The sequence below is a fragment of the Schistocerca nitens genome, chromosome 1 (genome assembly GCF_023898315.1).
Source record: "Schistocerca nitens isolate TAMUIC-IGC-003100 chromosome 1, iqSchNite1.1, whole genome shotgun sequence".
NCBI lineage: Eukaryota > Metazoa > Arthropoda > Insecta > Orthoptera > Acrididae > Schistocerca > Schistocerca nitens.
The window spans coordinates 621496950-621524022 of NC_064614.1; the positions used below are offsets into that span (position 1 = coordinate 621496950).

The window sequence follows — 27073 nt, forward strand, 5'->3', positions numbered from 1 at the left end:
CCATTGCAAGACATGCAGGAAGAGGGTCAATGAGGTTCTGGAAGGTACTAACAGGGATGTGAAGCCATGCCGACTCCAGTGCTGTGGCCAGCTAGGTTTCTCGGATGAGGATCCATGGCACTTAGAGCCCAGTGGAGGTGGTTCCAAACGTTCTTGACTGGGTTTAAATCCAGAGAATTTGGTGGTCAGGGAAGTAAGGTAATCTCATTCTAGTGCTCTTCAAACAATGCACTATGCTGCAAGCTGTGTGAAATGTTCCACTGTCCTGCCAGTAGATGCCATCAAGGTGAGAAAAACAAACTGCATGAAGGAGTGGACATGGTCCTCAAGAATATGTATTGATCCATTCTTCCTTCTAGAATGATGAGATCACCCAGGGAATGGAACAAAAACATTCCCCAGATCATAATGCTCACTCCTGGTTGCATGGTTTTTGCTTTCAGACATTTCTCACTGTACATGCCAATGGCTGTCTCTTTGATGGACCATAAAACTTGATTCATCTAAAGTGCTACCTGTCACCATTCAGTCGATGTCCACTTGTGGTACTGGCATGAAAATGCCAGCCTTTGTCACTGATAAACAGCAGTCAGCATGTGTGAATGCCCAAATGTAGCAACATTTGCTGAATGGTCGTTGAGGAGATGCTGTTGGTAGCCCCATCTGGGCAGTCAGCTTCTCAGCAGTTGCACATTTATTCACCCATATATGTGTCCACAACCGTCGTTCACCTCTGTCATCTGTGGCCTGTGGTACACCACAGATACCTTGGTGCCAGTTGTGAATAGTGTCATCTTGTCATGCATGTATACTTTAACCACTACAACACACGGACAGTTTACAGACTTAGCCATATTGGAAATGCCTCCTCCCTTGGCCCCGAAAGCCAATGATCATGCGCTTTTGGAAATCAGATAAATTGCTCTGTTTCTACCTTACAACAATGATTGTACTGTTTTCCATGTCCCTGTGACATTCTTAATATACCCTCCATTGATAGTGCTGCCATCTGCTGTTTGTCAGTGATTATTGCATGCTGACGTCAAAAATATATGGTGGTCACATTAATGTGACTAGTCTGAGTAATTTTTTCCCATAATATTGTATTTGTGTGAAATTATTGCCGACTGTATCTAAGGTGGTAATTTAATTAACCAGTGTTCTGTCTGGCATGAGAATCAGATTGATCAGTGCACAGAGATTTCTCCACAGCTGAGATGGTCTCCTGCCCAATCTTTCCTCATTATTTATTTGTTGTAGCAGTTGCTCTGGTCTCTTGATGAGTGGGTCTGGTCACTTGATGAGTGGGTGCAGCAATGCAAGTTTTGCAGTGTCAAATTTGCCTTTGTTGGGAGCTCACTAATAATGTGGGTATAATCCTCTACGTTGCTTAGTAAGGCTGTGAACTTGGAAGTATCATCGATGATTCTGTAACTGCATAGTATGAATTTGGTGATTATGAACCTCATCACAGGTTGCTCTAGCTTGAAAGTTGGTAGTTTAGACTGAGAACCTGATCATATATGTGCTTCATGGAAGTTCTGTTGGCAATGTGCAAGAACGTTTGGCCTGAGATCAGCAGCAGATGAGATCCCGTGGGATGTGCGTGGCATGGGATGAAAACTGAGAGTCTTCTTCATGGCACAGCTGGTTGGGCCTTGCATTGGATTATGAACAGATTCACCAGAACCACTCCCTACATGGATAGACTGGTAAAATCACATGAGGTGTTGTCTTGCAAACAAGTACCGTATTTACTCAAATTTAAGCCGCACTCGAATCTAAGCCACACCTGAAAAATGAGACTCGAAATCGAGGAAAAAAAATTTTCCCGAATCTAAGCCGCACCTGAAATCTGAGACTCGAAATTCAAGGGGAGAGAAAAGTTTTAGGCCGCACTTCCAAATCAAAACAAAGTTGGTCCATTGTAATATGAGACACAATTTAGGTTAAGTGAATGACGATACAGCTGTAGTAGTTTGGTTCGAGTCGTAAGCTTAGCAGTTAAGCTTTACCAGGTAGCTGTTGTTATGCGTCAGGCGCTCAGTCCGTATTTATATGGGTACCCTTCCTTTTTCACGTGCTTCGTCTGGTTTGAATTGATTGCTTATTTTTCTTTGATCTGACAAGTGCAGTTCTCTTTGTTATAGGTGTTTCCGTCACTCAGAGCTGAAAATGTATTACTGTACTGTGTCATGCATTGTTTGTCGCATTCTGAAAATGAGGGTTCACGGCCTGTCACCGCTCACGGCATGGCTTGCTTTTGTGGCCACTACCGCCGCTTACAATTAAAAAAAAACAAAGAGAGGAATCGTCTCATTAGTGAAACAATGGCAAGAGACTGCTATTCGTTGCTACTTACACTGCTGCTTTCTTTGATAATGATCAACAAGAACCAAATAATAGACTGCGTGTGATAGAAGATGTTCTGAATGAGAATTTAGCAAAAAAATTTTCCGTTTGAAAATCTTTGCAGACGCCTCTTTAGTACATTACATTATGCACAGAAATTAGAGTCATCTTAGATTTAAAAATCTAATCAATTGCCGTGCTTCATTTCTGACTGTATCACTATTAGGCATAAGAATAATACGAATATAAACATGACATGGTATGTATATTCTTCCGCGTCTGCTGTTGTCTCACTCTAGTTTCGTAGTTTATTAGGCGGACAGGATTTAAATGAGATAGCAGCAAACACGAAAGAATACATGGCAAAATGTTTATATTCGTATTATTCTTATGGTGAAGAGAATACTGCATGTGATTCACAATTCATAAAAGTTCCTATTAGCAACCATTTCTTCTCACAGTTAGGAAAAAATTCAGAAAGCAGAGCCGGCCATATTGACAAATATCCCAAACAGTCTTGCCAGTCAGATTTTCGCAGTACATTGAAATGCTGCTACGTTCAAAGAGGAACAATACGGAATTTGTATTTACTTCGTTGGATAATGTATGAAAATGCAGTGGTCGAAACTCGGGGCGGAGAAAAAAAAGCTCGTCTTCCACCTTTTTTATTTATTTATTTACTGACGCAGAGGTTTTGGTGCTAGTATTTGTCTTTGTGCCTGCGAACTGCGAAGCATGCCTGCGTAGCGCTACATATATTCGACGACAGAAGTTAGTTGTGGCGGCACCTACCAACATTTTTCAGAACTTCTGCTTACTTTGCACTCGATTCTAAGCCGCAGGCGGTTTTTTGGATTACAAAAACCGGAAAAAAAGTGCGGCTTAGATTCGAGTAAATACGGGTATACTGTCTTGTTGATGTTAGACACTGATATAGACAAGGAGGTCAAAATACACTGAACACTATTCGTGCTCACATTCAGCATTATTGCTGTCTGTGGTAAGAGGTGGTAGAATGTCTCTTTCATGTTTTACAACACTCACAATCTGATCAGCATGGAAGAGAACATTATGCGGGCCACTCTTAAAGTCACCATCCTGAACATATTTTTCAAAAAGCAGGTGATTGTGGAATGAATGCATTGTTGAAGCTTTCACTATATTATAAAGTACACTTGTTATCTCAAAATAGATGCTACTGCCTGTCGTTTGGTCACCTCTGTAAGAATTCTAGTGCATGAGGCTTGCGGAATGAAGTTGGATGCTAGTGAATGAGCTTAACAAGAATTTATTACTTCTCAATAACTCAGTAATTCTCCTAAAACGCCACAAACTATACAAAACAGTGTACTTAAACATGAAATGAATAAGTGAAAAACAAAGGACCAAATCTAGACTCAAAACCACCAACAACCGAAGAGAATAAAAACATCATAAAAACTCGAATAGCAAAGCTCAAGGAGCAGATGGAAGCATTGCAGAATTTTTGAAATACATTCACAAGAAACTAATAATTGATCTGGCAAATATTATAAATAAATTACAAGAAGAAGAGGAACTCCGATTCGAATGGGCATTAACACTACTCTCCCTCTTCATAGTGACTGGGATAAAATGGAGACTGGAAACTACAGCAGAGTATCACCACTACTACTGATCTATCAGAAATTCTCAAGGGCACTGCTGAACAGAGTGGAAAAACAATAATGAAATGTACAGATTGGTGGATACCAAGGAAATTTCATGAGGAGCAGATCTTGCATGGAAAAGATCTAGAAAATGAAGCTGGTCATAAATATCAAAAACAGAATAGTCTTGGATGTCTTGTCTGACATACTATTATTATTAATCATATGACGACAGAAAAAAAATTCACAACAAAAATATGCATTACTATGCAGATACACAGAATCTCAAGTTCATAATGAGTTCATAGCTCTAAGCCCAAGTTTGAAATGTAGTCAGAAGCTTCTCTGGGAAGTTGTGAAAGTCTTGCTTTGTCCATTTGAAAGGTTTGAGGGACCATTCAAATGTCATATGATGTACAGTGTGCTCCTTTTGCTACAGTCACACTGAGGAAAGGGCTTCCATCCTTATTGCTGCAACAGTGCTCCACATCTGGCTCAGTCAGTTCTGGTCCTGTTCAGTATGCACCAGTGTCATGTGGATGGATGAAAACCTGTTGTTCACTGTCAGGTAGTTTTAATTATTTTATGATGCAGCAAGGAAGCTTGCTTTAGCTATTGATTATTCCAGAAGTCTTGTATATTGAAATAATTGTTCTGCAGACTGATTGCTATGTGCCATAATGGTTTTGTAGACCTCAGTCACTGTGGTTCTGATAGTAAAAAGTCTGAATAAATTGCCAATTCTGGGTTGTTTTTTATTCTTGTCCACACTTTCAGCAATGACTGTGATCTCCTTATGGATATGAGCCAGTGCATGTTTGTGGAATGAATACATCCTTTGATAATGTATTTTGCTTGGTTGAGCTGTGTGTCAATTATTTTAATGTAAGCACTGTTTAGCCAGGTGGAACAGCAGTGCTCTACGATTTAGTATGAAAGAGCTAAATCTGACATAATTTGAATGACCTGTAATGCTTTGGAGACAGGAAGGTGTTCATATTCATTTTTTGTTGTTTATATTGAATATTTATGTTTAAGAAATTACAAAAGGACCTTGTAAGGATCAAGTCACCTAGTTTGAACACACACTGATGGAGTACTACTATCTCTTTATATTTAATGTTTTTCCAGTTTCATTTTGAGGTGATGCTTGGTTGTTTGTTACAAACATAAAAATAAACACAAGATTAAAATTATTTTTCTGTATGTCAGTTGTGAATATTTTGTATATGTGTCTGTTTTTTAAAAAGATGTACACTGCTGTAGTCAGTGTCACTCTTTTTGAAAATATGGATCCAAACCTTTTGATGTGTCTGTGACATTCTGCAGCTACTGACAGTTCTGGACGCAATGAGTCAACACGAAGTGGTCCACGAAGATTAGGACTGGATGATTTTCACTTTATAAAAGTGCTTGGAAAAGGTAGCTTTGGTAAAGTGATGCTGGCAGAGAGAAAGGGCTGTCCTGATGAAGTGTATGCTGTCAAGGTGCTCAAGAAAGACGTCATCATTCAGGATGATGATGTTGATTGTACAATGACTGAAAAACGTATCCTAGCTCTTGCAGCAAAACATCCATTTCTCACTGCTCTGCACTCCTGTTTTCAGACTACGGTGAGTTCACTACTTGAAACCAATTAATTTAGATGATAGTTAAATTTTGCTGCTCATATGTTGCAAGAGCGCAATGCACATATTCTTAAATTCTTTTATTTACCCCAGTGACTGTCAATTTTGTTTCTATTCAGCAATCGTTTCCTATTATTAGTACAATAATGGAAATGCCCAAATGAAACACACAAAAAGGAAAAAAAGGAAACATTGTGTGTGCTAAACAGCCCTTCATGTAATAGAGGAAGTGTTGAGCGTTGTATAGGCAATAAACAAAAATCTCTCTCTGTCACTGGCACATGCATGTGCGCACACACGCCACACACACACACACACACACACACACACACACACACACAACGACACTGACATAGCTGCAGTGAACTCAAGTGAGTGGTTGTCTTGGGGGGAGCAGACATGTGAAACAGTAAGAGGAGCAGGAAACTGAATGACATGAGGAAGGCAAAGACAAGGGTTAGGGAGGAAGAAACATTACAGGGAGAATGTAGGAAAATAGCACCTCTCAATTCATGTGCAGGATGGGCAGTTTCATGTTTGCATGGAGAAAAGAGGAAAAGAGGAAGAGAGAGAGAGAGAGAGAGAGAGAGAGAGAGATAGCCGGGGGGGGGGGGGGGGGGGGGGGAAGGGTGGAGGGCAGGGGGAGCTTGGGCCAGCAGTCATAGAAGAGGGAGTCTGCTGAGAAAACTGTGGATGACATGCATACATCTGTAATTTAAGCTAGTAAGCAGAGAGAAATTAGATGTTGATGGTAGGGTGAGGTAGTGAAGAGGGCAAGAAATGGTTTGGGAGCAGTGGTAGTGGTACGTCTAGGACAAGGACTAGCATAAGTTTTGGCCAAGAGAATTGTGGGATCAAAGGCTGTGTTTGAAGGATGTTTACCACCTACACTGTTCAGAGAAGTTGGTGTTGTGGGGTGAGCTAAATGGCATAGGTTTCAAAGAGGTCACAGAGGTCACAACAGAGCATTTGTTGCCACCTGAAGATCACTTGGCTGCAGATTGGCAGTGGCCATTCATACGGTTCAGCCAGTCATTGGTACGCCTTGCTAAAATGTTGTGCCATAGTTGTAATGCATTTCATACATTGTTTCATTCTACTGTTTATTCCCTGTGTTAATTTCCTTTGTTAATTTTTGGTTTCCATTATTTCTCAACCTGTACTTCTTATTACTACATTCCATTCCATATTTGAGCCTAGATCCTTGCTACAGATCTTCACATCATATCAGAATGCACAGAGCGTCTGCTTTTCCCAATAACCTGCCTACATACATTCCTATATCTGGATGTTACTCACCCTTTCATAAAAACCTCCAAGTTTCTGAACCATTCCAGTCTGTATCCCTCATTTGCTTAATCCTACCAAAGCAGGCACTCTGAACAATCTTTTCTATCCCAACAAGGCGTAATTACTGTATGGGTTCCTACATCACATCTTCTAAACTGACACCCTTAACATATAATAACTGGAACAGCATTCTAAACATCATCTCAAGAAAGTACTCTATCTGTTGTCTGGTTCACCAGTTTTACATAACATATTCCCAGAAACATTCCAGTCCCTCACCCCCCCCCCCTCTCCCACACATACATCACACACAATCACATCCTTTTCAACCACCCTACCAACCAAAGCTAGCCACATCTCAATCTCAAATAGAACCTTTTCTAATCCACAAGGTGCTGTGATTTTTCCCTTTCCCCATGTAACTGCCGTCATTGCCCTTCTGGGAATTCTTATTCTCCAACCTGGCATCAATTTTCTATGTAGATCCCATCTTAATGGCACCAATCTCATGGTAGATGGAAATGCAAACACTTTGTCTCAGAGTCTGATCATCCTCATTGTAGACAAATGCCCCACCATTGTTGTCAGAAACCAAATTATTATACATCAGAAGGTCTCTGCCAACTGCCAGACACCAACAAGTCTTGCTGAACAGGCTCTGTTCCACAGTTGCAGTTTGATCTCTAGTGCATACTAAAATACCTAGAGCTATCCTATAATGTTTCACCTGAATCAATTTTCTTTCTTACCCCAAATAATCTCTATATAAACCTTATACATGATTCCCAAAAAATTGTCAAGCCTAACCATCTCAGACTTCCTAGTGTAGCTGCTTACTATGTACCCGTGGAAAGATTTTCTGTCCTAATTGACTAATGTCTCCACCATCCATTGCCTGCAGCCACCTCCCTGTATTTACAATACATGTCACTTCTTCCACTGACACTCAACAGTTACTTTTCTATTACTTTGCCACCTCCATATACAACACCTTCATGACACATGGTCTGCTGTCACTGAACACTAGCCTCTCACAATGTCCCACTAACAAAGAATAGTTTAAATCTTTAATTTTCACTAATGTCACAAGCATACTAACCAACAGTTTAAACTCTACCTTCCTCAAACTTGTCATTTGATAGCAGAATAAACCAACAAGTGGTTCACAGCAAACAGTTAAAATCTTAACCTTACGAAGACTCATGTTATGCAATTTTAGACAAGGTTTGTGGCCTTTCTGTGTGTAACATTATCCCTTTGTGTTTTCAATAGCATTGTGATCTTATTGTGCACTAAATTGCCTTATTAGGAATGTATTAAATGTGGAATAACAGTACCTTTTAGAGAAATGGCAGCGATCAATATGAAGAATCTGCTTTTGAACTCAGAGTGTGTGCCTGGGTGCTTCATTCAACATACTGAAGAAGCTGTTCCAGCCACCAGTGGGGAAACAGAGTGCAACTAGCTGCAGAATGTAGTGCACAATGGAGTGATTAATGCCTGTCATCTGGGCTGCAAGGTCATACTTGGTCTGTTATGCTGAATGATGGAGAAAGTTGAGAAAACCAGTCTTGCTCACAGAACTACAGATCTCACAACCTATAGCATTGTCCCCAGAATTGATCAATACTGGTTATGAACCATTTGGGATATTGTTCAAGAAACTCTGAAGGTTCTATGACAAGCTAGCCTGTGCCTTATTAAATTCATGCCATGTGGTCCCTCTAAGTGGCTCAGGGCTGCCCTACAAATTAGTGTGTGCTGTCCGGGTAGCTGACTGTTATGTAGAATGCACACAAGATTTTTTCTTTAGATTAATTTACTCTCTATCCAATTCAGATAATGACAGCAGTACAAGATCCCAAAGTTTTAGTTTAAGCTTAAAATAAATGCCCCTTTCAGGTAAGACTGTTAATGTACTAGTGATCAACTGTTGAAGCAAGTCCCATAGTTTGAAGCTCTCCAAAACAGCAATGAAGCTCTCATAATATTGAGCACAGAAAGCTAGTCAGAACTCAAAACTGATTGCAGTGAGATACCTGGAGTAAATATAATCATAATGAGAATTAGTGGTGGCTAGCCTAATGTGAATTATTGATGGAATAATCATCCCAGATCCACCAATGTAGAAATTGAAGATGCATGTGAAATTATAATTATATTCTTGCATCAAGCACCAGATTCGTCACCAAAGGTAACTGAAATTTTTAGAGAAAAACTCAGTGCCAATTCACAGTGTCATCACTGGAATAGATTTTACTCATATAACAATCATTTGGGATAATTACAGCTTTATTGATAGTAACCATGACAAGACATCCTCTGAAAGAATATCAAATAATTTTTATGATAACTACATAAAATAGATAGTTCAAAAACTAACATATGATGGAAATATTTTAGATGCAGTTACAACAAATAAGCCTAACCTCTTTGAAGATGTCCATGGTGAATGTGGTATATGTGTTCCTGAGGTAGATAACAACAATTATTACAAAACTGCAGCATGAAATCAAAACAAGTAAAAGTAGTTACATCAATAAAGTAGATAAGGAGGAAGTAGGGTTATATCTCAAGAGGGAACTTGAAACTTTTAGCTCTGGGCAGGAGCATGCAGAGGAAATTTGGCTCAATTTGCAAAGGATAGTTGAACAAGCACTGGAGAGGTATACCCCTTCATTCATGAGGAGAGAAGCCTTCTATGAGACACTTCTAGATAAACATTGACTATCGCAAAACTGGTCTGAAACAAAGCACAGAGCTACAGATGGAGAGTTGCTAAATGGAACACACTTGGCTATTAGGAGGACAACACATGAAGCCTTCAGTGACTATTGTTTCAGGGCATGTATTATCAATAGACTTGTCATGAACCCAAAGAAATGCGTATCATATGTAAAAGCTCCCTTATGCTCTCCCTGCATAAGGGAACAATTGACAGAAATGGGGGAAAGAAGTACAGTAGAAGAATAGGTAGCTCTGAGGGATGAAGTAGTGAAGGCAGCAGAGGATCAAGTAGGTAAAAAGACAAGGGCTGGTAGAACTCCTTGGGTAACAGAAGAAATATTGAACTTAATTAATTGATGAAAGGAGAAAATATAAAAATGCAGTAAATGAAGCAGGCAAAAAGGAATACAGACGTCTCAAAAATGAGATTGACAGGAAGTGCAAAATGGCTAAGCAGGGATGGCTAGAGGACAAATGTAAGGATTTAGAGGCTTATCTCACTAGGGGTAAGATAGATACTGCCTACAGGAAAATTAAAGAGACCTTTGGAGAAAAGAGAACCACTTGTATGAGTATCAAGAGCTCAGATAGAAACCCAGTTCTAAGCAAAGAAGGGAAAGCAGAGAGGTGGAAGGAGTATATAGAGGGTCTATACAAGGGTGATGTACTTGAGGACAATATTATGGAAATGAAAGAGGATGTAGTTGAAGATGAAATGGGAGATATGATACTGCATGAAGAGTTTGACAGAGCACTGAAAGACCTGAGTCAAAACAAGGCCCCGGGAGTAGACAACATTCCATTAGAACTACTGATGGCCTTGGGAGAGCCAATCCTAACAAAACTCTACAATCTGGTGAGCAAGATGTATGAGACAGGCGAAATACCCTCAGACTTCAAGAAGAATATAATAATTCCAATCCCAAAGAAAGCAGGTGTTGACAGATGAGAAAATTACCAAACTATCAGTTTAATAAGTCACAGCTGCAAAATACTAACGCGAATTCTTTACAGATGAATGGAAAAACTGGTAGAAGCCAACCTTGGGAGAGATCAGTTTGGATTCCATAGAAATATTGGAACACGTGAGGCAATACTGACCTTCGACTTATCTTAGAAGAAAGATTAAGGAAAGGCAAACCTACGTTTCTAGCATTTGTAGACTTAGAGAAAGCTTTTGACAATGTTGACTGGAATACTCTCTTTCAAACTCTAAAGGTGGCAGGGGTAAAATACAGGGAGCGAAAGGCTATTTACAATTTGTACAGAAACCATATGGCAGTTATAAGAGTCGAGGGGCATGAAAGGGAAGCAGTGGTTGGGAAGGGAGTGAGACAGGGTTGTAGCCTCTCCCCGATGCTATTCAATCTGTATATTGAGCAAGCAGTAAAGGAAACAAAAGAAAAATTCAGAGCAGGTATTAAAATCCATGGAGAAGAAATAAAAACTTTGAGGTTTGCTGATGACATTGTAATTCTATCAGAGACAGCAAAGGACTTGGAATAGCAGTTGAACAGAATGGACAGTGTCTTGAAAGTAGGGTATAAGATGAAAAGCAAAACGAGGATAATGGAATGTGGTCGAATTAAGTTGGGTGATGCTGAGGGAATTAGATTAGGAAATGAGACACTTAAGGTAGTAAAGGAGTTTTGCTATATGGGGAGCAAAATAACTGATGATGATCGAAGTAGAGAGGATATAAAATGTAGACTGGCAATGGCAAGGAAATCGTTTCTGAAGAAGAGAAATTTGTTAACATCGAGTATAGATTTAAGTGTCAGGAAGTCGTTTCTGAAAGTATTTGTATGGAGTGTAGCCATGTGTGGAAGTGAAACATGGACGATAAATAGTTTGGACAAGAAGAAAATAGAAGCTTTTGAAATGTGGTGCTACAGAAGAATGCTGAAGATTAGATGGGTAGATCACATAACTAATGATGAAGTATTGAATAGAATTGGGGAGAAGAGGAGTATGTGGCACAACTTGACAAAAAGGAGGGACCGGTTAGTAGGACATGTTCTGAGGCATCAAGGGATCACAAATTTAGCATTGGAGGACAGCGTGGAGGGCAAAAATTGTAGAGGGAGAGCAAGAGTTGAATACACTAAGCAGATTCAGAAGGATGTGGGTTGCAGTAAGTACTGGGAGATGAAGAAGCTTGCACAGGATAGGGTAGCATGGAGAGCTGCATCAAACCAGTCTCAGGACTGAAGACCACAACAACAGCAACATGTAAAAGCTATTAATGACACCAGAGTTAGTATCTGGGTGTCCAGTCAGTCATGGATTATACAGAAACTGAAGTTGTGGGGATCAAAACAAAAGCATAAATACTAAACTCAATTTTACTATGTTATTTTACACAGGAAGGTCCAGGAGTACTGCCCTAGTTTAATTCTTCCATCACTGCAAAAGTGTGTGATATAGATGTTAGTGTTAGTGATGTCAAGGAACAGTGGAAACCACTGAAATTGACCAGGGCGCAAGGCCCCATACTTTGATGAAATCTCAATTATAATTTATGCAGAGTATACAACGAATTAATCCATCTTTTAATCACTATATACCATACATTTCTTGAACTAAAAACTGTGCTCAGTAATTGGAAGAAATCACAGGTCATACTAGTCTGCAAGAATGGTAGCAGAAGAGATCCACAAAACTACCATTCAATATCATTGTAATCCATCTGTGGTAGAATATTAGAACATATTCTGAGCTCCAAAATGAGTTGCTGGAAGCCAGGGATCAAAGCAACCAGATTGAAGCCACATTTTTTGGCTTCCAAAAATTATTTGACTTAATATAATGCTAATGTTTGTTAACTGCAACTGAAATTTGTTACTGGATAAACAAATGCAGAAGTATCTTCAGATGTACTCCATGGAAATATGAGGCATGTTTTTTTAAGTAAGGTCCGTTTTGTTGTAGACACTAGTAGTTCATGCATATACTGCAGTGAGCATGTGTGTTGTGCACCAGCATGCCTCGGGAACAACTGTGCTCAGTTTCCGCTCTGTAGCTAACCTGGACAGTTCTGTTCTGTGCTTTCAAAATGTTTAAGACTATCAACTCGCCCGCTGCGTGTGAGGTTGGCTCAGTGATATGGTTTTTGTCAGCAAGGACCCTGTCTGCTGCAGAAGTTCATCAACAGTTTTGCAAAGTGTACGGTGATACTATTATGAGTGAAAGCAAAGTGCATAAGTGAGTACAAGAATTCAAAGATGGCCATGACAACGTCCATGATGAGGACCGCTCCGGTCGCCCTTCTTTGATTACAGATGATTTGGTGGCTTCAGTTGAAACGAGGATTTGTGAGAACAGGCACTTCACAACAACAGGTCTCTCAAACAAATTTCCTGATGTGTCAAGATCAGTGCTTTACAACATTGTTTCTGAACACCTAAAGTTTAGGAAACTGTGCTCCCATTGGGTCCTGAAACTCCTAACAGAGGAACACAAAAAACAAAGATTTGAGTGTGCAATGAAGTTCTTGACTCATTATCATGCAGAAGGTGATGGCTTCTTGAGTCAGATCGTAACTGGAGATGAAACATGGGTTTCGCATATCATGCCCAAATCGAAGCAACAGAGCATGGAATGGAGGCACACATACTCGCCTGTAAAGGTGAAGGCCAAACAGACTCTGTCCTAGAGCAAAATCTTGGTGTCTGTATTTTGGGATAGGCATGGTGTTTTGTTGGTCGACTTCATGCAACGAGGAACCACTATCAATGCAGAAGCATACTGCTAACCCTGAGAAAGCTAGGCAGAGCAATTCAAAACAAAAGACATGGCATGCTGACAGAGGGGATTGTCCTTCTCCAAGACAATGCAAGACCTCACACTACAGGTCAGACCCACGATTTATTGGACAGTTTTGGCTGGGAAGTTTTAGACCACCCACCCTACAGTCCTGATATAGCGTCAAGCGATTACCGTCTGTTCCTCCACCTCAAACAACACCTCAGTGGCAACCATTAGAATGATGACGTCGACGTGAAAATGGCAGTGAACTCTCGGTTATCGGAGCAGGCAGCAAGTTTTTTTGAAGAGGGTATTTTAAAATTGGTTGAGAGATATGAAACGTGTTTCAACAAACTTGGCAACTATGTCAAAAAAATAGAGTGAAGTATGTACTTTCTGAAAATAAATTTCCTTTTTTGAAATAACTTTTCATTGTGTACTTATGTTCAAATGGACCTTACTTAAAAAAACATGCCTCGTATGTTGGTGGGAGGGTTGCAGGATCTTACTTCTGATAAGAATTGTATAGCAGCTATTGAAGTCAACTATTTTGTGCTCAGCAACATGAGTTGTCACTAGCTATTTGGTGAGTTTGATGTATTTCTAATTCAGTGGCTGACATCTCTTTTGCACTAAAACATGTCTCCTCTAGAATCATGCCACCTCAAATGGCTCTTCTGCAGTTATGAACAATCCCACACATCCAATGTCCCAACTAACTCCATAACCAGATGTAAAGTAACAGTTTCCCTTTTCCGTTTTAGATTTCAGATTAGAGTAGCTAATCCATATCCACTGCCATACTCTGAAATGAGAAATCTCTTCTTCAAAATCCTTCTGAAGTCCTAAGTGATAACTGCTCTAGACCCAACCAAAAATGTCCTGCATTGTCCTTATGCTATTCCTACTTCCAACATCTGCTACAGAGATCTTATTTGTGGGAAAGACCAAGGTACAAGACCTGTCACTTGCACTCAGCTAGCACATCCTATTCTAGTTCTGGCACAAACATATCCTTGCCCATTATAGACAGATTCGCTTATGAAAGCAGCAACTCATATACAAATGCTACTGCAACTTCTGTGCAGACTTTTATGTGGGCACAACATTCTGTCAGATGTTCATTTAAGAAATCCACAATGTAGCAAAGGGCTATGTTGATCACCCAGAGCATGCTCCTGAGCACAGTAAGGTCGCTTAAATGGTGGCTCCAAAACTTACAAAATCAGGATTCCCCTCCTCGAGCCATTCCCTCCCCAAACATCAACTTCCACTGGTGTGAATACACACAGCCTTTTTCAGTAATTGTGGATTCTGCAAAATATTCATAATTTTGATACAATATTTCTTAATTATGTAGGGTTAACTTTATATTTCTTAAAATGCACTTTCAGCAATGGAGGAACTTTTATTTTTGACAACATCTATTGGAACATAACTTTCAGGATCGACTGTTCTTTGTGATGGAGTATGTTAATGGTGGAGATCTGATGTTCCAAATTCAGCGGGCCCGAAAATTCGATGAACCACGTGCGCGATTTTATGCAGCTGAGGTTACACTGGCTCTACAGTTTCTACATGAAAATGGTGTTGTCTACAGGTTTGTCAAGTTATTTTATTACTATTCAAGTTGGTGATATTTGTAACTGGTTTTCATGTGAGTTTGTTTGTAATACTGCCTGAGCCAAGAAACACTGTTGCCATCACTACCAGCTATTGGAGACGTTTTCCCTTACAGCTTTCTTTTCTTCAACTGATATTGTGAATTACGTAAATATTTGCAAATTTGTTTCAAGCTGTACCTAAATGCAGAATATACAACATGCACTCTAGGACACCGAATTATAAAATAGTGGCTATTTCATTACTTGTTTTGTTCAGTTTTGTAAGTTGTGGGCATCATGGACACTGCAATAAATATGGACAAATATGACACATAATGAAAATGATGCTTCAAACTTTATGTATATTTAAACATTTCTTTAAATGTCACCAAGGAGAGGAATAATTAATCAGACTTCTTAATTAAGATGATAAATAAAATGGGAAATGATTGTGACAAATAATGGTGAAAAATAAACTGATTTTTGTGAGCTGTACTTCATGTCATCAGGTGAAGCTGCCTATAAAAAAATCAAAATGAAGCTGACACAATCAACCAAAATATAGTATAGGCAGATCTCAATATAAGCCACTAGAATCCTCCCACTTGTATTTGCACTTGCAATGAAAGCTATACAGAAGCTAAACTATAGAAAGTCAGTGGATGCATTACTTACCTTCCCATTAAACTTGTGATGATGCTGCATTTTATTAATATGATGATCTTCATTTGTTGTCTAGAAAATTTCTTTTTGGTATTTGGCAACTGTAACTGAGTCTTTCGTTCTCATCCTGTCCAGTATGTCTCCCCTGATCCGTGGTTTGGCCTGACTTTCCTGAACACTGCCCCTTTTCCTAAAGCCTACCAGTCCTTGTTCACAGTGCTCCCTCATAATCAGATGAGTGTGGTCAGGACATTAAATCTGTCCCCTGTGTAGCTAAGAAGTGTGGTCAGGATCTGGCAGTTTTGTGCTGGCTGCTCTGTGCAGCAGGAATGGTGACCATCGGGGAGGAGTTGTGTAGAACTGTGCCTGGTGATACTAAAGTAACTAGTTTTGCTGCCCATCTTTGATAGTTTTAGAAGCCAGTGAAGTCACTGGAAAGAAGCTGACAGTAGAGCCAATTTCGTCATATAAACAGAAACTGAGTATTACTTGCAAGGTAGGGTCAGAACCTGCAGGAAGCCCAAGAGAAAACACTGATGATGATATAGTGAACATTAGATTTGTAACATGTTTCTGGTATTGGGTTCTGTGGAACTTGACTGCCTGCTGGGGGAGATGGACCTAACTGACCAGAGGACACAGTATCACTGGAGTGCTGCTCTCACATAACAAACAAGCCATCTGTCTCGCCAAGTGAGTATGCCAGCCGATAGTGTTCCTCATAGCTGGTATAAATACGGCCACCCAGTGAATGGTCAGTCAGTTCTGTATGGTTGTCTGATATTGTTGGTTACTATTATTGCTGTACTGTCAAATATACAATAACACCATGACTTGCAGTTAGTTCTTCTCTCTGGTCACATTTTGGATTGTCTCCTTCTTCATTCTTGGCCTACTGACATTGTTGTGGCCAAGGTTTTCACTTTGCACCTTGTTGTTGCATAGGTTGCTTTAGGCTTGTTGTAGTTTGCATCTTATCTGCCATAAGTCAGCTCAACTGCTGCTTGGTATCATGTTCCCCTGCACAAGCGGCCCTTCCACCTCGTGGCTTCAACTGCTTCTCTCCTCGGTTCTGAAGTGTGCGCTGATATCCAGCTACTCGTGTGTATAGCATTGGCAATGAGGCAAAAGAGGAAGTTGTTTGGTAACATAGACACTAAACTGGTTTGCCTGCTGGACCAACAGCAGCAGCTAATACAAAAGCAGCAGCTACAGATAGACTTATTACAAAAGTCACTTTAGTTTCAGGCATACAAACTCCACATTGCTCCAGGTATCAGCACCATCTGCAGTCGATGCCCTCATATGTCCTCTGTCACTTTCTCCTTTCAGTGATGCTATGGAGGACTGAGACACATATTTTCATCAACTGAGGCATCATTTCATGGTGTTTCAAGTCACAAGGTTCATTGCAGCAGTCGTTATTTCTGTCATGGGTGTCACAGACACACTTTTTCTGGTCTGAAAGTTAGTGTCTCTCTCCGGCTCCTCCATCAAGCACTTATTTCAGGAGTTATGCATTCTGTTGACTAATTATTACTCCCAGAGATATCATGTGGTTACCTCTAGGATAAAGTTTCACAGATACCATAAACAGCCTAGACAGTCATACTACTCCTGGGCCACTGGCTTGCATAGTCTTAGCAGCAAATGTGATTTCACATGTGCCAATCAAGGCTGCAAGATTTCGTATGCAGACACCTTAATTCATGATGTTGTGTTTCGGCTGGCAGCTGATAATATGGATGTCTGCACAGTGGCGTTGAAACTGGGTAACGCATACTCATTTGAAATTTCACAGCCTACTAACAAATGAGTCATGCTGAGGCCACAAGTTCCACTGACATGCTGCAGCAACTTTGTGATTCATTGTTGTCTAACATCTCTACAGCATCCAAACCTCCGGTCGCCTCTTGTCAATGGTCACTTGGGCTGCTCTCTTCTTGCCTGCAGTGTTGCTCCACTCACTACTGAGCAGACAGTCCAGACCACACTATGAAAAGGGGGGCATCTCTGCTCAGTGTATCAAAGCCATTCAGCCCACTCCCATCCTGCCCCATGAGTGCACCAGGACACTCTGCAGTCACTAGCCCCTCCATGTGACACCTTCACACAGAAATTGTTTCTCTCATGTTGCATTTCTCAACAGGACATCCACTTACAGGCAGACACAGGAGCCACCATTTCTTTGATAAATCAGGCAATGCATGCATGGCTAGGCTTTCCCGGGCTGTCCCCACCCTTGTGGTGTTTGGGAGCCTACTGGGTGGTTCTATTCCTCTTCTTCGTCAATGATTGATCACTGCAGCCTGCAAGTGTGTTATGCAGTATTACATTATTTGTCACCAACCACCCCTCTGCTACCAAATTTTTGGCCTTAACACCTTTATGTTGTTAGGGTTTTCTATCTCTGATGAAGTCAAGGTCATATCAACCACAATAACTTCCTAGGAACTGGTCAATCTCTGCACTGCATTTGCATCTATATTTCATCTGGATTTGGAGATGTCTCAGGGTTCAGACACACATCACCCTTTGGCTGGATGACATGCCTAGTTGTTACTGCACCAGATCAATTCCGGTTACCTTACATGCTTCTGTGAAGCAGGAGCTAGGGGTAACTGATCCAGAGAAATCTAACACATGAGCCACTCAACTGTTCATTCACAGAAAGCACAATTATTCTCTTTGATTTTATGGAGATTTCAAAGCTATCACCAATGCCCAATTGCAGATGGAAACTTTTCTTATCCCCCAACTGGAAGACCTCCTCACCAAACTTGCTGGATGCGAATACTACTCCAAAATCAACCTGGCCCAAGCTTAACCTCCAGTAACCCTTAAACCCTTAGGTGAGGAATCCCAGAAAATTGTTTTTGAAATAGTAGGAGTGGGGGGCTGAAAAGGTGGCAAACCACTTTACAAAACATACCTCAAAAAAAGATTTATCGTTAGTCTCTTCAAAACTTTTAAGCACTTGAACAAAGATGGTCAGTTGAGAAAACTTTAAACAAATGTGACAACCAGCATTAAAGAGCATTGCTGACTTTACAACTCTGACTGCTGACAGTAAAATGATATTAGCAATAAACAACATGTACAAGAAATTCCAAGAATCTTCAAGTATGAATTTTCTTCCTTAAAACAAATAATTATAACTCACAATTTAACAAATGGCTAGCTCAAGAAATCACTCAACACAATCAGTTAAAAAACAGATACTATCCTTGCGAATCCATTGATAACCAAGGGATAAACAACAGTACTTAACTTGAGGAGGGGGGGTTTATGTTCTACAATATTGGTATTAGTTTTACAAATGGTAGGTCTTTCAGTGCACTTTATGGTCTTTCTCTTTACAATAGTCTGCCTCTTGGCCCTTCTGCTTGGAATAATTTGGGATACCTGTAACATAAACCTATCAGCACCAGGCATAGACAAGAAGTCATTTAATTTAGATGTTTAATGATGGCAATAAACATATGTAACCCCTCCCACACACACACACAAAATTTGCAATGAAAATCAATTACAAGTATTAGAATTATCCCTTGGTATTAAACACCACAAACACACTTAATTTTAACCTTTTAATTTAGCTGTCAGTGAATTAAGCCAATAGATGATTGCTCCCTCTGAGACCAAATTAACAATGTGAATGATGTCCAAACACTTCAAGATAGAAGTAACTATTTACCAATGCAAACAAGAGCACTTGACTTTATGAAACAATTCTGAATCAACAACAGAGCAAACAGTTCAAGCCAGTTACTCGTATTCCACATGCGTTCAGTATTCAGCAGCTAGTTCACAAAAACCTCCCTACTTTACGAGAAGCAACAGGGTCAGCTCACTTAATTGTACAGGAATTATAAACAATTCAGTGATCATCCACACTGTTAATATTTACATAATGGTTGAGTGAAAGGAACACCATTTAAAGCACAAAATATCCAAAGTACAGTAAAACAACAGCACATAATAGTTCTTTAAATATGAACACTGTGCTAAATTATAGCCAACTGAAGATAAGACTTTTCTTAATGGGCAAATGAAACTTATACCAACCTGCTGTTTCATAACATACATGCTCAGTAGTGCAATCAGGTGACAGAATAGTATGTAATAATGTAACTGTGTTTGTACTTCTACTGCAACCAGACTGTGGGACCCACTAATGCTTGAAACAGCCATTTAGCCACCAAACCAACCTAACTAACAAATGGTCACCACTGTTCGTGAATGCCAGTGCAGACTGGCCCCTCAGACTCATACTCAGCGACCACACTGGCTCCACTCAATCACTGGCCAAATGCTCTCTCACTCTGCCAGCAACCACATGACCAACCACCTCACAGAATATCCTTGCATCACCCTGGAGTCAAACTTGAGGGACTCAAGAGCAACCAACATTTGATGCACACGCTTAAATAATCTTCCAGTTAAAGATCGTCAGCCCAGCATCTATGATCAGAAGACTAAGCCACGCACGACCGTCAGTAATTAGAGCAGCACTATCTTTGCCGCAAAGCCATCACACATGGCTCAGTTTTCATTAATACACCTTTTGGATTATGTAAGTACAAGCCACTCCCATTTGGCATTGACTCAGCCCCTGCAATTTTCCAAAGATCTTTGGAACAACTGACACAGCACACTCTGGATTGCATGAACTGCTTGGATGCTCTCACCGTTACAGTGTCCCTCTGCCAGGAGCCTTTGCAGAACCTTCACATCATTTTATGGCCCTGCATAGTGCAGACCTGCATTGCTGTTTGGAGAAGTGCAGGGTCTCTTTCAGAAAGAGGTGGAGAATTTGGGGCATTGGGTGATCAAATACAGAATCAGGTCCACTGATTGGAATGTCGCTGAGATAGATTCCTTACCTCACCTGACAAACTTACATGAATTACAGGTGCTTTGGGGCAAAATCAGTTATTATTCTAAGTTCTTAACCCACATAGCCCACAGTTGATAAAAAGGATGTGTCTTACAACTGGACCTGTGCCTGCGATCGGGCTTTTACCAAATTGAAACCCATACTGTAATCCTGCCGTTGCCTTAGCCATTCTCTCTCTGTCGCCCATTGGTTGTGGCGGCTGACACATCAGCCTATGGCATTGGGATGGTTTGGGTACATACAGCATATGTGTCCAAGATATTGACCCATTAAAAAATTTCATGTCCACCTTTTTGGGATGAAGTTATCTCTAATTCTGGATTGCAAGATGTTGAGGGCATTACTTGATCAGCACTCCAACCTCCTGGAGTGGACAGCCTAATGCATCCAGGCATTGTTCCTCAGTGCATACAATTACACCATCCAACAGAAGCCAACAGCACAGCATTCCAATCCCGATGTGTTGCCACTTCTACCCACTGGCCCGAACCTTGATTTTGACCAAGAATTCTCACAGACTTTCAGTTGTAGACAATTCCATTCTTTTGGACAGTCAGACTGATGCACATTGGGTGGTCATCCCAGGAGAATGTGGCCAGTGTGTGTTGAGCTTTCTGCACCAGGGACATTGGCGGATGTCCTGCATGAAGGCATTAGCTCACCAACATGTTTACTGGTCAGGGATCAATAGCAACGCCTGTGCCCAGTACCGGTCTTTCACTCCTTGGCCTACCCCCCGCCATCCCTGGGACTGTGTCCATCTCAATTTTGCAGGCTTGTTTTTGGAAACAGTGTGGTTGCTCACTGTGGATGCTTACTTGAAGTCCCCATGTGCTGCACACATGGCATCCACCAAGACTGATGCCACCTTCACCACCATGACCCAGGGTTTGGCCACTGAAGGGATGCTTGCATGTTGGTTCCCAATAATGGGGCACAATTCATGGCATCTGCTTTAAAAGATTTCTTTGAGGTCAGTTCATACAACGTATTTGCAGCTGTCCATTCCATCCTTCCTCAAATAGTGAAGCGGATCATTTTGTTTGGACTTTTAACTAACAAATGAAAAAAGCCACAAAATCTTCTGCCACAACATCAGCCCTCACCTCATTTTGCAATCACTAAACCTCATAGCCTCACCAAGCTCCTCCACAGATGGCAACCAGCAACCCTACTTCATTTTCTTACCTTGCACCCTGCTCCCATCCCTCCCAGCATTAAGTACCTAGTGAAGCTGTGTGGGACCACTCCTATTGGATTACTTAGGCTTGGATGGTGGCAACAGTAGTGGAGACTGATGGGTGGCAAGTTACCTTTGTGCAAATACTGAAGGGGCTCAAGCACTCTCATCTCCACCACCTTCAGCCATGAGCCCAGGCCTTGCATCCACCACCACCTCCTCCACTGCCTCTGGGGACAAAGTATAGCCACAGCTGGTATCCCTGGAGCTGACTGTGACTCCCCACCATTGTACCAGCAATACCATCTGCATCCACAAGAATCAGTGATACATGTATCACCAGCGATATCCCAATGGACACCGCCAGACACCCTCTCTTCATGCAGCTGGCAGTCAAAGGGTCTGGGTCTTCACTTGTATCTCCATTCCACCCCACCACACACTAACTGTTGTGTTTCTTCCCTCAAGTGCCTATTTCCAGGGGAAGGGACCTGTTATTGGGCTCCACAGAAGTTGAACGCCTACTAGAAGAAATGGACTTCGATGGCCATTTAAGAAGGCATAGCACCTGGCAGTGTTCTTGGATACTCCACTATCAACTATTTACTAACACCCTCACTTGGCACATGGTTCTTTTCTCTGGTTGCTTTGTGGATTATGTCTCTCATTGTTCTTGGCCTATTAACATCATTGTGGCCAAGGTTTCCACTCTGAACTTTGCTGTTGCATAGGTTACTTTGGGCTTGTCCTAGTCTGTGTCTTGTCCACTCTAAGTCAGGCACATTTAACTTGACCAGCTCGCGGTATCATTTCCTCTTCTACAGGCAACCCTTATGCTTTGCGGCTTCACCCATTTATCTCCTGGATTCTGACATGTGCACTGATATATGGTTACCCACGTGTATAGCAGTGTTTCATATTGATGTATGAGCAGTGGAGATTTCAACTTCATGAATTTTGTGGTGTTTTATCTGGAAGTCCAGTGCACAGGCCACATAGTATAAACAAAAGGTCATTGTCAATTACCAGTTTGAAATGTGCTTTGTAGAGATACAAATTAAATTTGTTGACCACATAAATGATTCATAATGCTCTTTCTCAAGTAGTGAATGACTCTTCTGAGCTGAGTTTAATGTTTTAAATATATGTTCTGTGGAAATCTCCATTCCATCAGGTCCTCCGTGGGCAAGAACTATCCCAGTACCACAATGTGAAATTTCAGTTGCTATTACAAGGAGCTTCCCTGGGAGGTATGGAACAAGGCAAGGTTCGTGTTTCTGTTTTTGTTTCGCTGCTTGTGAAGACTCTACACAAGCTGCAGACCACTTGTGAATGCAACTATACTTAGTGGAGCCAAAAACTGTGCAGCATTTGGTATGAAACAGAATAATAGTTTATTTATTCCATAAATGGCAAAATTCTTTGAAAGTCATTGTCATTTTTATATAGCTTAGAATTTAAATTTAGCAGTAAGCTGGTTTATTTATTTACGATGCTCCTTAAATATTCCATTATATCCTACTTAACTAGCATGATGTTATTGTTGTGGTCATCTGTCTGAAGTCTCCAAAATAGTCTGCCCTGTGCAGGCCTCTTCATACTTGCATAACTACTGTAGTGTGCAGCCATTTGTCTGCTTACTGAAAAAAAACCTTGGTCTCCTCCAAAATTGTCAGCATCCCCACCCCATTTCTTCCTCCACCACCAAATTGATAATTCTTTTATGCCTTAGGATGTGTCCTATTTGCCAATCAATTTTTTAGTCAAGTTGTGTAACAAATTTCTTTTCTCCCTGCCGCCGTTGGATAAGCAGCTGCAGCAGCAAGTCGTATACTCTTAGCTCACTTATTTGTTACATAGTTAATTCTTAATTTCTTTGCGTGTTTTTGGTATTTGCATTGTTTAATTCATAAATTTTGGGCGTATTATAGTATTTGAGAGTTGTAGCATCGCGTTTTAGTACCTGAATAGTGTAAATTTGTGTAGTTGTCTGTCTTCTGTTTTTGTTTTGAACGGCCAGTGTCTGTTGGTCACAGCCAGTGTGCTCCCTGCCGCCGTTGGATAAGCAGCTGCAGCAGCAAGTCGTATACTCTTAGCTCACTTATTTGTTACATAGTTAATTCTTAATTTATTTGCGTGTTTTTGGTATTTGCATTGTTTAATTCATAAATGTCAGGCATATTATAGTATTTGAGACTTGTAGCATCGCGTTTTAGTACCTGAATAGTGTAAAATCGTGTAGTCTCCTTCCGCTGCCGAGCAGTGTGTCAGCAGTGCGCAAGTAGCAGAATTACTGCATTTACTAGGCAATCTTGTATTTTAATAACCGTTTAAAGTTTGTGTTGAATTGTTTGTGCTCTCTGTAGATTAGTTCAGACGTTCTTTGCACAACAGTTTTTAGCATGGATAGGGACTGCAACTACTGTGTTCGGATGCAGGCTGAGTTGGCATCCCTCCGCTCGCAGCTTCAGGCAGTGTTGGCTTCGGTCACACAGCTTGAGGCTGTTGCCAATGGGCATCACTGTGGGGGTCCAGATGGGGGTTTGTCGGGGATGGCCAGCTCGTCCCACGCATCCCCCGATCAGACTACGACTGTGGCTGCCCGGGATACTGCCCACAATGAGGCTGATCACTCACCTGTGGTAGAGTGGGAGGTCGTCTCGAGGTGTGGCAGGGGGCGAAAGACATTCCGGAGGGCTGAACGGAAGGCCTCTCCAGCTTGTCTGATGAACCGGTTTCAGGCTCTGTCTCCGGCTGATACTGATCTTCAGCCGGACATGGCTGCTTGTCCTGTTCCAGAGGTTGCCCCTCAGTCTGCAAGATCCCGGCGGTCACAGAGGGTGGGCTTACTGGTAGTTGGGAGCTCCAACGTCAGGCGCATAATGGGGCCCCTTAGGAATATGGCAGCAAGAGAGGGGAAGAAAACCAATGTGCACTCCGTGTGCATACCAGGGGAGTCATTCCAGATGTGGAAAGGGTCCTTCCGGATGCCATGAAGGGTACAGGGTGCACCCATCTGCAGGTGGTCGCTCATGTTGGCACCTATGATGTGTGTCTCTATGGATCGGAGGAAATCCTCTCTGGCTTCCAGCGGCTATCTGATTTGGTGAAGACTGCCAGTCTCGCTAGTGGAATGAAAGCAGAGCTCACCATCTGCAGCATCGTGGACAGGACTAACTGCGGACCTTTGGTACAGAGCCGAGTGGAGGGTCTGAATCAGAGGCTGAGACGGTTCTGCGACCTTGTGGGCTGCAGATTCCTCGACTTGCGCCATAGGGTGGTGGGGTTCGGGTTCCGCTGGATAGGTCAGGAGTCCACTACACGCAGCAAGCGGCTACACGGGTAGCAGGGGTTGTGTGGCATGGACTGGGCAGTTTTTTAGGTTGGATGGCCTCGGGCAAGTACAGAAAGGGCAGCAGCGTCAAAGGGTGCGGGCCAAAGTCATGACATGCGGGGGCCAAGCAGCAGTCGGTATTGTAGTTGTAAACTGTCGAAGCTGCATTGGTAAAGTACCGGAACTTCAAGTGCTGTTAGAAGGCACCAAAGCTGAAATCGTTATAGGTAGAGAAAGCTGGCTGAAGCCAGAGATAAATTCTGCCGAAATTTTTACAAAGGCACAGATGGTGTTTAGAAAGGATAGATTGCATGCAACCGGTGGTGGCATGTTTGTCGCTGTTAGTAGTACAGGGTGATTCAAAAAGAATACCACAACTTTAGGAATTTAAAACTCTGCAACGACAAAAGGCAGAGCTAAGCACTATCTGTCGGCGAATTAAGGGAGCTATAAAGTTTCATTTAGTTGTACATTTGTTTGCTTGAGGCGCTGTTGACTAGGCGTCAGCGTCAGTTGATGCTAAGATGGCGACCGCTCAACAGAAAGCTTTTTGTGTTATTGAGTACGGCAGAAGTGAATCGACGACAGTTATTCAGCGTGCATTTCGAACGAAGTATGGTGTTAAACCTCCTGATAGGTGGTGTATTAAATGGGTGTTTGTGCAAAGGGAAAAGTTCTGGACGGCCGAGAACGAGCGATGAAAATGTAGCACGCATCCAGCAAGTATTTGTTCGCAGCCCAGGAAAATCGACTTGCAGAGCTAGCAGAGAGCTGCAAATTCCACAATCAACTGTATGGAGAGTCCTACGAAAAAGGTTAGTTATGAAACCTTATCATCTGAAATTGGTTCAAGCACTGTCTGCAGCTGATAAGATTAAAAGAATCGATTTCTGTGATTTTATCCTTGCTCAAATGGAAACAGATGAATCTTTCGTTTCAAAGATTGTGTTTAGTGATGAAGCAACTTTCCACACTTACGGGAAAGTCAACCGTCACAATGTCTGTATATGGGGCACTGAGAATCCGCGGGAAACAACTCAGTATGAACGTGACTCACCTAAGGTGAACGTTTTCTGTGCCATTTCAGCAAATAAAGTTTTTGGTCCCTTTTTCTTCAAAGGTGCTACTGTAACTGGACTCCAGTATCTGGAGATGTTAGAGAATTGGCTGTTCCCTCAGCTCGAACAAGAAGCACAACAGTTCATATTTCAGCAGTCATAAAATGTGTTTTAGACAGGTACTTGCCGAGTAAAACTGTGAGGGATGGGAAAAACCCACTGTGGTTCAACAACAAAGTTAGGAAACTACTGCGAAAGCAAAGAGAGCTTCACTCCAAGTGTAAATGCAGCCAAAACCTCTCAGACAAACAGAAGCTAAACGATGTCAAAGTTAGTGTAAGGAGGGCTATGCGTGAAGCTTTCAGTGAATTCGAAAGTAAAATTCTATGTACCAACTTGACAGAAAATCCTAGGAAGTTCTGGTCTTACGTTAAATCAGTAAGTGGCTCGAAACAGCATATCCAGACACTCCGGGATGATGATGGCATTGAAACAGAGGATGACACGTGTAAAGCTGAAATACTAAACACCTTTTTCCAAAGCTGTTTCACAGAGGAAGACCGCACTGCAGTTCCTTCTCTAAATCCTCGCACAAATGAAAAAATACATTGGCACTTATCTGTCCGTAACTACCTGAACGTCAACTACCCGAGGCGATGGATCGGCCGCCAGGCAGCCCGTGACAGAGCACTTCATCACTGGCCTCCAAGAAGCCCTGTTCTTACCCCCTGCGATTTTTTCTTATGGGGGTATGTTAAGGATATGGTGTTTCAGCCACCTCTCCCAGCCACCATTGATGATTTGAAACGAGAAATAACAGCAGCTATCCAAACTGTTACGCCTGATATGCTACAGAGAGTGTGGAACGAGTTGGAGTATCGGGTTGATATTGCTCGTGTATCTGGAGGGGGCCATATTGAACATCTCTGAACTTGTTTTTGAGTGAAAAAAAAAACCTTTTT

At 41.5% G+C, this 27073-nt stretch overlaps 1 protein-coding gene across 2 annotated transcripts in view; it reads left to right on the plus strand.

The window, feature by feature from the left end:
• Positions 1-27073, plus strand: part of LOC126257468 (calcium-independent protein kinase C) — a 243931-nt gene that overhangs the window by 148119 nt on the left and 68739 nt on the right. For both annotated transcript variants that reach the window (XM_049955566.1, XM_049955567.1), the window contains exons 9-10: positions 5310-5593; positions 14818-14972. In XM_049955566.1, the coding sequence (XP_049811523.1) occupies positions 5310-5593; positions 14818-14972 (439 nt within the window). The remainder of the gene's footprint in view (positions 1-5309; positions 5594-14817; positions 14973-27073) is intronic.